This window comes from Osmerus mordax, chromosome 6 (genome assembly GCF_038355195.1).
Source record: "Osmerus mordax isolate fOsmMor3 chromosome 6, fOsmMor3.pri, whole genome shotgun sequence".
Lineage (NCBI taxonomy): Eukaryota > Metazoa > Chordata > Actinopteri > Osmeriformes > Osmeridae > Osmerus > Osmerus mordax.
The window spans coordinates 11,021,595-11,035,648 of NC_090055.1; the positions used below are offsets into that span (position 1 = coordinate 11,021,595).

General features: G+C 43.3%; 2 protein-coding genes across 3 annotated transcripts; both read right to left on the minus strand.

The window, feature by feature from the left end:
• Positions 1-317: 317 nt before the first annotated feature.
• On the minus strand, positions 318-4,919 carry selenbp1 (selenium binding protein 1). The gene is made up of 12 exons (XM_067238067.1): positions 4,860-4,919; positions 4,146-4,199; positions 3,891-4,003; positions 3,447-3,632; positions 3,012-3,132; positions 2,671-2,853; positions 2,347-2,528; positions 2,167-2,245; positions 1,920-2,041; positions 1,521-1,613; positions 1,229-1,347; positions 318-1,089 (listed from the first exon to the last, which is right to left on the minus strand). Exons 1-12 carry the CDS (start codon positions 4,861-4,863, stop codon positions 927-929), a joined length of 1,419 nt encoding a protein of 472 aa, XP_067094168.1. The 5' UTR covers positions 4,864-4,919; the 3' UTR covers positions 318-926.
• A 1,147-nt stretch (positions 4,920-6,066) lies between these two features.
• Positions 6,067-13,831, minus strand: pogzb (pogo transposable element derived with ZNF domain b). 2 transcript variants are annotated; one of them, XM_067237522.1, is made up of 14 exons: positions 13,725-13,831; positions 13,207-13,289; positions 12,578-12,831; positions 12,300-12,454; positions 12,116-12,216; positions 11,844-11,990; positions 11,582-11,716; positions 11,151-11,404; positions 10,910-11,050; positions 10,633-10,692; positions 10,422-10,534; positions 8,370-10,049; positions 8,192-8,228; positions 6,067-8,081 (listed from the first exon to the last, which is right to left on the minus strand). In XM_067237522.1, exons 2-14 carry the CDS (start codon positions 13,234-13,236, stop codon positions 6,458-6,460), a joined length of 4,731 nt encoding a protein of 1,576 aa, XP_067093623.1. In that variant the 5' UTR covers positions 13,237-13,289; positions 13,725-13,831; the 3' UTR covers positions 6,067-6,457. The 2 variants fall into 2 exon arrangements, with proteins under 2 accessions (XP_067093623.1, XP_067093622.1); XM_067237521.1 differs by having other exon boundaries at positions 6,067-8,084.
• Positions 13,832-14,054: the final 223 nt, after the last annotated feature.

Consider the following 14,054-nt stretch of genomic DNA (forward strand, 5'->3'; position numbering starts at 1 on the left):
CTGTATCAGAACTTCTTACTTCACTTAAATGTGTTACATTTTTAAGTGGTTTTAAGATATGGGTGGATGACAACAGTATTCCCAATGCAATAACTTATAAACCATGTGGAATTCATTTGAAGTTGGCTATTGTTTTAAAAGTTCTCTGCTATTGTTGCAGAGAAATTGTTATCTCCATTTCTCTGCAATATTTTAAAGAACTGTCTACCGACTTATCCACCCCTCTGAGCAAACTGAGATGTTCAAATGAGTGAGCAACAAGCCAAGAGGTGGCCTAGAGCCTAGCAACAAATGTTTTGACATATTACAGAAATATCAGCTGCAACCATTTTATTAAACATCGCAAAATAACCAGTTTCCTTGGAATGACAATTAGACCACAGTGAAAATTTGCACTAATTGATTCTATAGAAAGTCAGCTGTAGTCAGATAATTCATTTCATTTTCATGAAACAGGTATTTGTGACCTGTCATACAACAACTGCAAAGGACACGTTTACATGTTACACACTCAGCATTTCCTGGTGGAGAAATGTGCTACAACACGTATTATAAGGTTACTTGGAATGTATGCTTGAAGAAAGATATACGCACATCAGGGTTTTCCGCAGAAAATGTGTTAGTTAAAGTGGTAGGGTTTGCCGTCAGACCGGGGGAGTGGGGGGCAGTAGTTAAGGCGGCAGGCGTGTGTTGCTTAGCCTTAACTGAAAAGTGCTGCGGGAAACCCTGCACATGAAGTAGACCTAGAATAGTGGCTGTACGAATCATGCCTGAAACAGACAGACAGGCTACCCTACCCTACCCAGCTGGGAAGGTGCTATTAAGCTTCTCCTTTCACACGCTTTGTCCTTTTCAAGAGATTTGGTAAAAAGGGGCCACAGTAACAATCTATTCTCTGAGGGTGGTTAGGCCTACTGTTACTAACATTACAGCCAAATGTCAGAGGTGCAGTCTCCACCGGGGTATCGGAGCTCGTGGGCTAATACAGGACCTCCAGGTTCTTTCCCAAAGTCAACCAGGAAGTTTTTGTTAAGTTTGAGGCCACCGTTGGCTGTGTCTACATCCATCTGCATCATAACAGAGCCCTCCCTACAGAGAGGGAGAGAGAAAGAGACAGATGTTTTGTATTTAGATCAGCTTCTACCTAAATCTGAAATGTACGTAGAAAGTAAACAGTAGAATAACTGGGTTTTATATTAGGTGGTAAACACAATATAGAGGGTCTTACTTAATCATTTTGGGGTAGAACTGCTTGTCCCATGCGCTGTAGAGAGATGTGGTCACATACAGCCTCTTCCCATCCAGACTCAGCTGTAACATCTGGGGGCTCCCCTGCACCCTTTTCCCCTGATTTACACAAACGTGTACACACACACACACACGTCAGAATTGCTACCCTGCTACCTATGGCATATAATATCCTGGAAACACATACAGTAAGTCACATATTTTACCACAGCTATTTATCAACTTTAGTGACACACACAAAAAAAACGTTTATATTATATAAAGATACAGACCTTGATGATGCGTGGAGGGGGCTGGCTCTGGTCCTCTGGATCCTCCAGGACTTTGACTGGCCCGTCGTTCAAGATGCTGCCACCCAGAAAGACCTGGAAACAACATGAAACAACAAAGAGAAGATGCAAATTGTCTGACAATCATAACTTAACCAGTGTCTATAAATTTGCCTGGGGCAAATTTCATAATCACAACTACTTGCTTACAATCTTAAACTTATTGTACAGCATCACAGTCCAGTTTAACCAGTTTCACACCAATTCAACATTTTAACTCCAATAACTGTTTCATTATTAAGTCGTTATTTCGAACGTTTTTGTATAAAATGTATTTAGCATGGCATGTGGTATTCTATGTTTATAGTGAGGTATTCTAGTGTTTATAAAACAGAATGTCACCTGGCCAGTCATACGAGGGTTCTTCCTGTCTGTTATGTCATACTGTCTTATATCTCCATGCAGCCAATTACTGAAGTACATGAAGCGGTCATCAAGAGAGATCAGGATATCTGTAATCAGACCTGAAACAGATCAATCATAGACTTAGTCAAACAGCATTTTATAGGTTAACAAATCACACATCTACACTATCATGAACTCTAGCACAAAATTGCCTTCTTGCAACTAAATCTGTGCAGACACACACCTGGCATTTCAGGTAAGACCCATCCTTCCACTTTCTTCCTGGGAACCTTGATGACCTTCTCTGCATCCCAGTCCCCTTTCTTAATAGAGAAAACATAAATATAAAATGTATATCTAATCATTTAGTGCCGTGGTTCCCTTTAGAGTGATCTGACATGTGAACTGTGCTGTACTCACTCACCTCAGTCCTAAAGAAGTGGAAGACGGTACTTGATAGAGCACAGCCCACATAGCCCTCGGCAGCAGCAGGGTCATGCAGGAAACGGATCTCGAGGGGGACCAAGCCCTCCTCCCCCAGGTCCAGGGTCTGCAGCTTCTTATGGGTGGTCCAGTCCCACACGTGGATGGAAGAGCCATAGTGACCTACACAAACACATTTAGTAAGTCAATATTTGGTCACAGCTTTATTTGATTGTATTCCGTCTCTTATGTTCACACTGGTATTCTCATATTTCACATGGTTGGCCTACTTCCCAACTATAAACAGAGCCTTCAATTCATGCACCTTCTTTGACATGTTCCGGGTTGAAGCCGTTGGCGAGAGCTTTTGGAGCGCCCCATTCACTGCTCATCATGACATTGTGTCTAGGTTGGTACCAGAAGTCATAGCCAAAAGGTGCAGCCTCCCCAGGAAGTTCCCAGTTACCCACCACTTCAAACGTTTCACCGTCCAGCAAGGCAAATCCTCCTGGGAGCAACAGCACATACGCCTCATTAGGTAATCAGGGGGTTGGTTTAGTTTGGATTCACTGCAGTCTAATTTGTATATGGATTGACCTCACTGATATAAAGTGGTTATGTTCTTCAATATAGTCAAAAGACAACATCTCCTGATGGTTCTCCTACCCTTTCCATTGCCAGAGGGGTCTCCGATGCAGCTGATCATGATCTGGCCATTGGCCAGGCAATGTGTAGTGTGGGGGTTGGCCAAGTTACACTTCCAGAAAAGTTCTGTGGGCTCCACTATCTAGGGGAGCACATCAACAGTTTTAGATTACATTACTTTTGATTGGGGAAATGTATTCTCGGAACTTAAAAAAGAAAGACAATATATATCTAAACTTTCTCAACACAGTATGTGTAGAATTCAAAGTGGATAAAAAAGGCTAAATTGTTGCTAAGAAGATTTGTAATTTTTGTTTTTATGCTTTTCGGTTGTGAGAAAATCCAAAAAAATGATACATGCAAGTGCGCATGCACTATGAATACCATTAGAATTCTAAAAAACAGACGTAAAAAGTACACAACAAACATAAACCCAAACACTGCCTGACTTGTTACCTTGTGCATTCGTGGAGCACGGGGGTTTGTTCCCACGTCCACAACATAGATCCGCGAAGAGATGAGAGCAGGCAGGATGAGGCGATTGCGCTTCTTAGAGGCGTCACTGAAACAGCTGCTGCAGGCATTCCAGCCAGAGTGGTGGAGCTCATCCTTCAGGTTGGGCATGGGCAGCCTGTGAATGACCTGCCAGGGGGCATCCACAAGGGGACTAAACACTTTATAGTTTCTGGTCAATTTCTTGTTTGTTTTTAGTTCTATTTGCATACTTTTTCATGCAAAAAGTGACTAAAACTGTAATATATTTCAATTGTCACTAAAGATTTCTTCTACAGACTCAAAAAATGGAAAATGAATCATCAGTCACAACACAAACTGACACATCACAGGGCATTATGTCCAAAGGCTTGAAAAGTGTTGCATGTAAATCACAAACTTTAGTACCTGACAGTAGGTGGTGGACTTGGGATCCACATCTACCGTGGCCAGGTAATCTGGTTTCTCGATGTCTGTGTTACGATAGATGCAGGGCAAATACACAATCTTCTCCTGAGGCCCTATTTCAGGAGACCCATGATAACTAAACATTCTCATATTCTGCCAATATCTTAAAACTTTGTCAAATGTTTCAATATGCAATTAACTCAAGCCTTTAGTGGTCTCAGTAGTGCGACCTACAAGTGCAGGGTTTTCACTCACCCTTCATGGCATCCAGGGGGCTCTTGTAGCCAGGACCACAACATGGGCGCTTGGCTGTTAAGATAAACAGGAAAACAGCTGTTTTTCTCACTACAATCGAAAGTTTGCATATAGATAAGCCCAGTTTCTCAGTTAGTCCCCACATTTTTGTGATATGTTGTATATTTTACAATATTTTAACATTCTCCCTAAAAATATGTTGCAATAACAATGTGTCTATCATTTAAACGATACATTGTTTGAATATTAAATACATGTTTGCCTTTCCATCAATTATTAAGCGTCAGTAAGTAGGATAGTGCATCTCTTTAGTATTATATATAAATTATACTTCATATGATACTATAGCAGTGGCTTGTATGTTGTAATCTCGGCGTAAAAATATAGCAAACTTCTATAGCACATTTATGCCATCTGTCCACATATTTTTACATTTGTTTAAACCATATACAATTGTATTGCATTTCGAGTAACTTTCGCTGCACAGTTCAAAACCAAATGAACGAGTCTGAGAAGAAGTATTCGAAGTTTCTAAACCGTTCGCAGCTGGGGGAAGGATATGCAAAAGTAAATCTATGCATTCTACCATTAAGAACTAGCCTACATTTTCTTTGTATAACATACAAACAACCACTAATGCATGCACAAATACATAATGGTTAAGTTATTACGTTAACAACAAAGTAGAAGTAATCAGGCATATAGCCTACTAACCCATCCCGCAGTCACTTAAACCAGGTTCAAAGTTCAGTCCGTAACTGATCTCAGTGTCATCCAGTGAGAAAATGGGAATGTTGTAGCTTTTGTAGAAGCTGTTTGAGTGGTAGGACGTTTATGAGGCGTGGTTCATGTAAAAATTAGGCCAAGGAGATATGGGCGTGTTTTGGCAACTTCAATTGTACATAATACTACAAGACTTGCTGTCGACTGCCTTTTCTGCAGCTGACATGATTTGATAGGGTCCGCGGTTGGTTCCCTCCACTTTCCCTAGATCAATATTTGACAGATAATCAAAACCGCACTATTGCATTAAACGACATCCTTCTTCTATTCTGCGCCAAAAGTTGTACCCACATTTGTTACCCACATTTATTCACACTAGGGTACACTAGGGGATAAATGTGGGTACACTAGGGTATACCCTAGTGAATAGGGTATTACTAATGTGTTGACAGTTGATCAACGCATATGGGAGCGCCTTGCCAATCCAATCAAAAGTAAAGAATCTGTTTTTTAAGCCAATGGAAAAATAGTACAGAAAACACCAGTGACTTTTCTAACTTGACTGATTGGATGGGAAGCCTACAAAGGCGGCCAATGGAGATACTTGCTATGCACAGTTGTGATACGGCTGATAAAATTACGTTATGCTGGGTAGAAGCCTACACACTAAACATTTTTTTAAATCTTTTAAGATTTTCAAAATGTGAGACCACAAACATGAGGACCAAAAAAATCATAGATTGTACCGTTTTGCATAGTGTGTGGTGTTTGTCCTCGGGGTTCCCCCCACACATCAGGATTTCTGATCGTAAATATTCAACATGTTGAATACTATTTACGATTCGCTCCGACGTTCTTCCGGGCAAGTTCGGTCACTGTTAACACACCTCACACCAAGGGAAAATCTGATAAAAAAATCTGTAGATAATCGGGACAATACTGTTGGGACATTACCTTAGGATTGTCGGAAGGGGGAAATCGGTCCAAAATCTGAGTACACAGCATTAGACACAACGTCGTCTGATGTTAAATTAAATGTGCATGTCTGAAAGGAAGATATGTCACATGGTGATCCAACAGCGAATTTCATTCAGACATAGGCCTATTGTTGCAGGCATCTCAATGAGGGAATTATGAAGAACATAAATCAACATGAAGACGTATGTCAACTGTATTATACTTTATTAAAAGTGTTTACAGCACCTACAAATATTAACAGCCAGGTTCAAGCAATATACTTTATTGCTTGAACTAATTTATCACACATCAACAGATTAAGTATGAGGGACATTTCCAACGTTTGACCCAAAATTACATTAAATAATCATACTGTAAGACTTGCATGGGGTCCATTGAGTTTTTTGGGGTGCCCAATGGCACATTGACCAATTACCTGGAGAAACAGATTCAGATAGAAAAAAGTGTTGCAGAGTAGGAGAGCCGGAGAGGAAAACAAGATGTTTTTATTATGGTGGACGCTGTTAGGGCTGTGTGGTAGCTACTTGACCTCACCAAATTGTTTTACTATAATGATCATCGCCCAGTTTTGTCCTCAACTGCAATCTAAATGGTTATCGTCATACTTTTAACTAATCCTCATCCATATCGTCCTCATCCTCTATTACATCCTCATCTTCATCATCAGTTTTTTCGACATCTTCCTCATCCATGTCCTCCTCAACTTCAATTTTGTCCTTATCCGTTTCCACAAGGGGCTGTGGTAAGACATGATCCACCTTCCCACCTAAATCCCTTTCTTCACTGTGTGTATCCTCTTCATCCTCTTGCTCAAATGCAGCCAACTCTGGCCCCACCAAGACTCCTGTCAGAGTAGTCAACAGCATGGACTGGGCATTTTCCAGGCTCTGAATGGTCTCATGGTCCTTCTGCTCAGTGAGCAGCCCAGTAATGAGGAAGGATTTAAAGACCAGTTCAGGCTGATCAGCTAAGCAGGATAGAGCCTCCACCAGCCAATTTGTCAGCAGCTGAACGACATCTTTGCATGAAGCCCCTGTCAGCCCATCCTCAGTTGCCAGCTGGGCCCAGCGGGCAATCAGGAAGCGTTGCAATATCGGTCGTATGCACATCTCTAAAGGCTGAATACGGCTGGTACAACCGGTAGGAACAACTGCCGGCAGTGTACAGCTGTCACTGAGGGTGCCCAGAAAGTGGTCAGACACGTGCTCGCGATGGCCATCGAGGATTAGCATGGCTTTATTGCTATGGCTCTTTTCTGGCATGCGCTGCTGCCACACCCGAGATAGCCATAGATCTAAGTCATCTTCCCTGGTCATGCACTCTTGCTTCGCTACCAGTATGACATGGTTAGATGGGACCAAGTCAGGCAGCGGCTCCTTTGTGAGGACCAAGGTGGGCAGCAAAGTGCCATCTGCCAGTGCAGCTAGGTAAATAGTGAACAGAGGATCCCCACTCCCAACCATACGGAGGGCTGCATGCTTCTCCACCTTGGTCTCGTCTGCAAGCCACTTGAAGTCCACAAAGACAGACAGCTCATCCATGGCTGCTACGGCGGTGTGGGGTATCTTGTGGACATGGATTATTTTCGAGGTGAACTTGGTGAAATCACTGATGTTGTTCTCCATGGAGCGTGGCAGGCTGAGGCTGACTGTAGGGGCCCTGCCTGGGGGACGCAGACCCAGTTTATGCTGCAGCATGAAGCCCACAGCCCAGTCGTAGGAGATACGAAAGGGTCTGCTGAAGCCGCCCTGTTTGTGGATCTCTGAGGCCTTGTGGAAGAGGTTCCTCTCATTGACAGGCTGTTGCAGCTCACGCTGGGATAAGACCCATTCCACAAGACTCTCTGCTGCCTTACCTCTGTCTTGTTCCTTGCTATTGTGCATTAGTTGCCTCCTTTTGTCTGCCAGCCATTTTTGTATGAGCTGGGGTTGGGTGGAGAAATCTGCTGAGGCGTGGCTTATTCCACTACATAGGGCAAATAGAGCTATCCTCAGCTGGCGTGCTGAGAGCACTTCTGCATTGTCTTTAACCACCGGCAGCTCTGTTTGAGTTTCATCAGGAGGCTCTGCTGGCATGGGCAGCAATAATGGAGGTTTAGATTCTCTTTGATGACTTGTCTCCTCGCCAATGACCTCAAACTGACTATCATCATCAGTATCTGAGTCCATCTCCTCAACTGGGGCCATTCCCAGGTCTATGTCATCCTCCTGGTCTGAAGTGACCCACTGATTGCTTCTGCTATGATTTAAAAAAAAGTATAAGAAATCAGAGTCACTACAGAGGACACACAATTTTGGACTAAACCAATAGAATTTGATTTGTGAAAATGTGTCTTAACACAATACCTTGTTTCATCTTCAACAAATCCAACCTTTGTGTTTCCTGTAGTAAAAAGAGGTGAGATTGATGATTGAGCTATCACACACACAATACACTAATAAAATAGAAGCAGAAAAAAATGAGTGATGATAAAATGATTCATAACCATATTTGAATGATCCATTTTCAAATGGAGTGACCAACCTTGAGTATTTGGTGGGTAGCCATGGTATTCCCAGAAGCAGGATGTCCTCTTGCAAAGGTTGATTTTGCAAATGATGCATCCATACACGCTCTCGTGGCGGAGGTTTTTCAGATGGCAGGTCCGGCACCTTCTGGTCCTAGGGGTGAGTCTGACCATCCTGTGTGTGACAGTTTTCCTTCCGTCTCCATCTAATTGAAGTGTTGATGCTTCTGTTTTCACCTGAACCCTCAATCTCTTTTTCTTCTGGACTGTATCCACTTTAAACTCAGCAGAGACCCATGTGCGTTTCCGGACGCTCTTCAATAATTGGTTTCCTAGGCGCTTGCGAAAGGCGACCTGGGTGAAAAGTCCATCCTGCACCCACAGTGGTGGGTTGTCTTTGCGGCTCTCCCGCAGCGTGATGAATGCATTGACGATGCTCAAATTAACCAGGAAGCAAAAAAGACTTTTCCAGTACTTGTTGTGCTGCAGGCCTCCGAGTGGGTTGCAGGCTAACAGCTGCTTGCAGATATCCACACCCCTCATGTTCTCCTGGAGGAGTCTGAAGGCCAGAGGCCGGTTGATGGGGCTCAGTTCACCTACTTTGGTCTGGGACTTTCTCCACACCGTGTCCGGCTCCCCGGGCTTAGCATTTGTGGACAGGCAGCCCATCTCCTTGGTGTCCATCCAGCGGGTGGCCAACAGGGGGCCATACTGCCTCTGTAGGAAGTCCCCAGGCTTCTCCAGTCTGCCCTGCTCCCAGATCTCTTTGGGAATGATGGGACTTTGAGTGGGGAAGGAGCTTGAAGAATATATGCCCTGGTCTAGAAGCTTCTGCATGAGTGGCACAGAAGTCAATGAACTGGCCAGGAAGAGTTGGTGGTGTTTTTCATGAAGGCCGTCCACCAGTGGGGAGACGACACTGAACCCCAAATCAATATTTTTCTCCTTCTTCAACTGAATGAGAAACCTGTGGCAGTAGCCTGACTTGGAGTCGCAGAGCAGCCACACCTGTGGTGGAGCCTTGGAGTCCCCCCCTTTGGTGGAGCCGGTTTTGTCCTCATGACTGGGCAGCAGAGCACGGTCTATGGACAGGCACTGGTTGGGCTGGTAGGCGTTCCACATGGCAGGGCCCAAAATGTTATGCATGGGCTGGAAAATATGGAGCTTATCACTGCTGGTATTGCCACTATGCTCCTCACTCAGGAGACTTCCCATACAGATGTTAGTAGATATCTGCTGAAAGCGATTGAATGTCATGGCTCGGAAAAAGGTGTCACATTTTGCATTGTGCTTCCAGGACCAATAATGTGGTAGTTCAGCAAGGTTCTCGAGGCCCATAAGGATACTTAGACCAATGAAGACTTTGATATCATGGGGGGTGACAGGGATCCAGTTAAGGTCATGCCAGCCAAGGAACTGGCAAGTCTTGACGTGTGCATTGGTTTCGTAGGCAATGAGTTCAATGAGATCCTTGGGGAAAAGCAAGTTGAAGTAGTCTATGGCGTCACTGTTCTTAGATAAGGAATGTTGAGGGCCAGAGTTCACAGTGAAGTTAAGGGTCTTGGTAATGGCACCGTCAACGCCGGGAGGGAGAGGTTTTGTCCAGTGTTCTATTAAAGCCCAAGCAGGCTTCTGCAAGTCTTCATTCTTTTCTAGTTCCTTGTCTTGGCAGAATCCAATGTCAAACTCCACATATTCTAAGGAAGGGAGGTAGAAAATCACAAAGCCAGCTGTTAGTCTGCTGCTTCAGACTGCCAAGATTTCACAACCTCGATTTCATAAGGTCAGAAGCCTCTGCACTATTCTTAAACAGCAAAAGTAAACACAACTGTTTAATATAAACAAGGTTTCAATAAGGATTTATTCCCCATTATACAAATTGTCCTCACTTGATTCAAGACTGTTCCTGTTTATTTACCTTACTAAACCAACCAACTAAATGTCTAAGAGATGCAATCATCACTGCTGTGAGAAGCTTTTTGGCTGTGATTTTAAGTTGAAATTGTTCAAACAGAAAAACACACACACAAAACAATACAAACTGTCGATTATTTAGAGTGCACACTTACTCTTTCGTTCACATGTGCTTTTCTTGTGGTCTGGGTTTTGGACCAGGTGCTTGGCCATGAGGTCACCAGTGGGGGAGGAAAAGTCACACCCACAACACTGTAGCTTAAAATAACTGAGAAAGGGAAAAAGAAAGCAAGTAATTTAGCAGAGATATTTTACACATACCTGTGCAAAGAGAGAGACATTAAAACTGAGCATGACCAATCTTACCAGGGGGGTGGCTTCTTATGCAGAGGAAAGGACTTGGCGTTTGTTTGAGGTACATGGTTGCTGCAAGCAAGATAAATTACAATTATTTTACTTTTCAAAATACTTGACGTACGCAACTTATGCAGTCAAAACTCATGCCTGTCAGAGATTAAAGTGAAACTGAATCATTTCCCACAAATGTTTTATACCTATAAATTATTATCATAACTTCATATGTGCATAATTGTATGCAGTAAGAGTTGTAGAATTAACTTTTGATGGAAACTTCTACACTCACTCAATCATGTGGTCAGCATAGGAGCGGGAGCAACAAGTCTTGTAGGTGCACAGCAAACACCGCACGGAGGTAGGGTAGTGGTCGGGGAAACTGGCCACACCTGTTCCACACTCCATACACCTCTGGTCCAGGAGCATGCCACTGGAAAAGCAGAACGGTCAACTAACCTCATACAGACAGAGCATACACACAAACACCTTAAGTAGTTGTATACAAAAGTCCCAACAGCAAAAGAAAGCACCTTTTGTCCTGGAACTTAGTCAGCATATCCAGCATTTTGCTGACTGATTTTCTTTTGTGTGGGTTGCCTTTGCCCTGCTGAGATTCTATGGACAATGGCAATTTTTTGGGTGACTTCAACTTCAGAAGTTTCAAGGCGCTGTAGTGATGGGCAGGTTCTTGCATGGGAAAAGGGGGGAACTCAGGATCAATAGGCATGAGTGGGTTCCTCCTGGCAACTTGGATCTCGTTTGCAGGCCGCGCCCTGATGATCACCTTATGGGGCACATGAATAGTAAGATGATTCAATTGATGTGTAAGCGGCACAACGTAGAGAGTAATGTAGTGAGTAATGTTTTTTTATATATTCAAAGAAATGGGACCAATAAAAAAATGCATAAAAGGTAATGACTGATTCCAAGAAATTATATTTCTGTCCACAACATCACTCACTTTAGTCCCTGATGGCAAGCCTTCCAACTCTTTGGGCTTGCAAACAGTGCGGTGGTGCTGCGTCTTGTGCTCTATCAGGTCCTGTAAGAGGATGAACTGGAGGCGACATTTGTTGCAGTGGAAAGCTTTGTGATTCTATAGAAAAAAATATAAGAAGCAACAAAAAAGATGGTTTTAGGGTCCATTCACAACCAATTCAATGAAAGGATCCTCAAGATTCTTGCAATATCAGAATTTTTATATACACATTTTTGTTATTTACCTGGTGGCGCAAAAAGTGTTGTTGGTAGGACGTCTCGTTCCTGAAAACTTTCAGGCAGTAGACACAGAGCAAGTAGACTGTCTTACGGTGATACAACAGGAAGTGATTATACACATGTGAGAAGAAGGATGAGCTGTATTCGCACACCTGTCAACACGAGGAGAATGAGAGGAGAGCAGATTGTGGAAGTAATTTTTTTGTTGTTGGACAAAACCCCAAATGGTCTGACTGATTTTGGTGATCAGGGTACAAGGAGGTCAAAGTTCACCCACCTGACAGACGTATGGCATCTCGCCTGGTTTGTGGGTGGCCTTCATGTGGTTCAGGAACACATGCTCACTCTCAAACACCCACTCACAAATCTTACATATGCCTGGTAGGACAGAGACATTCATTTATTTCAATACAAAAATAAGCATATTTCTGCACAAAAACAAGTTTGCAGTTAATACTTACAGGGATATTCAATGGGACTGTGGACTTTGTCTAAGTGGCATTTCCACTGTTTGGTTGAGCAGAACTGCCGGAAGCAATACTGGCAGGACTTGAGTGCATTCGACAGACTACTTTGCGACCCCTGATTTGAGTGGCACCACATGTGGCTCATCATGCTGTGAAGGACAAAGACAAAACAGATTAAGAGCCACAAATCCAACAACACACACACAGAACAGTATCTTAGCATGAGCAGTGTGGAACTCAAATATAATACAATAATACTGTAGTACTCTCACCTAACGTTATCAATTAGTGTCATGGAGCAGACTTGGCAATTCATGGGGGTTTTCCTGGTGTTGAGACCCGGCTCATGATAACCCCTCTTGGTACCATAGTAAAAGCACTCCACATTCATGACCAACTTCGAGGGACTCAAAGTGTTGACAGGAGCCAGGGAAGCGTTTGCAGAAACCACCCTGCTAGGAGACCCCAGAGTGTTGACCGTGGTGCTACTGGCGTTAGTGGTGTTTACGATGTCTGGACAGCAGAACTAGGAGGGGGGAGGTCACATACAGTAGCACCTTTAACGTAACTGAATTAATAACCATCTGATCAACCAGATTAGTGGTGGTGGCTCATGAGAAGACACAAGATAGTCCGATATATTGAAATGCCATATATTGAAATGCCAATGACCAAACACCAACATCTCTCTAAATTTTACTAAATGTTGCAGTGTAAATAGGGTATATAAAAAAAGAATTGCCTAGGTGTACATAGGTTTAACAGTAATTATATGATTGTGTAACATCATACATATGTAATTAAAACAATTCCACACAATTTCAACCTTTTGTGTGTGTGTGTGTGTGTGGGTGGGGTGTTGCATAAATGTCAATCATTGAGGTGCATCAAGAGTCCTTACACACATGTGTCCTTGTAGGGCTGCTTGCATTTTGAAATGGCTTCCACATCTAGGACACTTCAGCTGCTGAGAGGATTTAGAAACTGTAAAAACAACAATAGCATGTTAGCTGACGACAGAACTGCATTTAAGTCTAGTTAAATGCTTAGTTTACGTTTTTTTCATGTTATGTCAAAGGCCTTCTGTAAAGGCCATCATTGACTTCAAATTAAGTATGTGTACGCATGATGGCTGCCATTGTGCTCCAAGTGTACGCATATGCAAGGCGCAATACAAGCAGAGATCATGTGGCAGTATACCAAAGATCCTCTGACGGTCAGCAAAATGGAAATAAAGAAACAGCAAACAAGTAGTAGTACACAATGGCAGAGAATTTTGGAGAAACTGGCACCACTGCCGCTGTTTCTATCATCTTCTTAAGACATTAACAACACCTCCTCCTCCTCCTCCTCTGTCACCATGTTTATCAGAAATATTTGGAATGTATGTCCGGACAGGTAGAAAATGTTGTTGCTGACCTGCCTTCTAGTAGACATAACATCCATTTAGACAGAGTACGCTGTGGACATTGTAAGCAATGCAGCTTGCGTTGTGTTTGCGTACTGTGACAAGGGGGCCTTGTCGGCCATAGGCCTGGCAGCCAGTTACCGACGCAAAGCCTCAGCCCAGCCCTTTACTCCTGGGCTGGGGAAGAGAGCCTCAATGAGGCACACCTGATGCTCATCTACCCCACTCCTGGTGAGTACAAAAGGGGACAAAAAGGGGTGATATGTTGGTTGATGTGGACATGTTTTCTGCTACACAGACTTGCCGTAAGGAGAGAAGAACCCTAAAGATTGAGCCAGGAG

Coding starts and splice junctions, on each gene's coding strand:
- selenbp1 (XM_067238067.1), bottom strand. Junction 2,042..2,166: donor GGTCTTACCTGAAATGCCAG/GTGTGTGTCTGC, acceptor GATCTGTTTCAG/GTCTGATTACAGATATCCTG. Junction 1,348..1,520: donor CCCCTCCACGCATCATCAAG/GTCTGTATCTTT, acceptor TGTGTAAATCAG/GGGAAAAGGGTGCAGGGGAG.
- pogzb (XM_067237521.1), bottom strand. CDS start 13,236: ATGCAAGCAGCCCTACAAGGACACATGTGT. Junction 11,991..12,115: donor AGATGCCATACGTCTGTCAG/GTGGGTGAACTT, acceptor TCGTGTTGACAG/GTGTGCGAATACAGCTCATC. Junction 10,535..10,632: donor CATAAGAAGCCACCCCCCTG/GTAAGATTGGTC, acceptor TCCCTTTCTCAG/TTATTTTAAGCTACAGTGTT.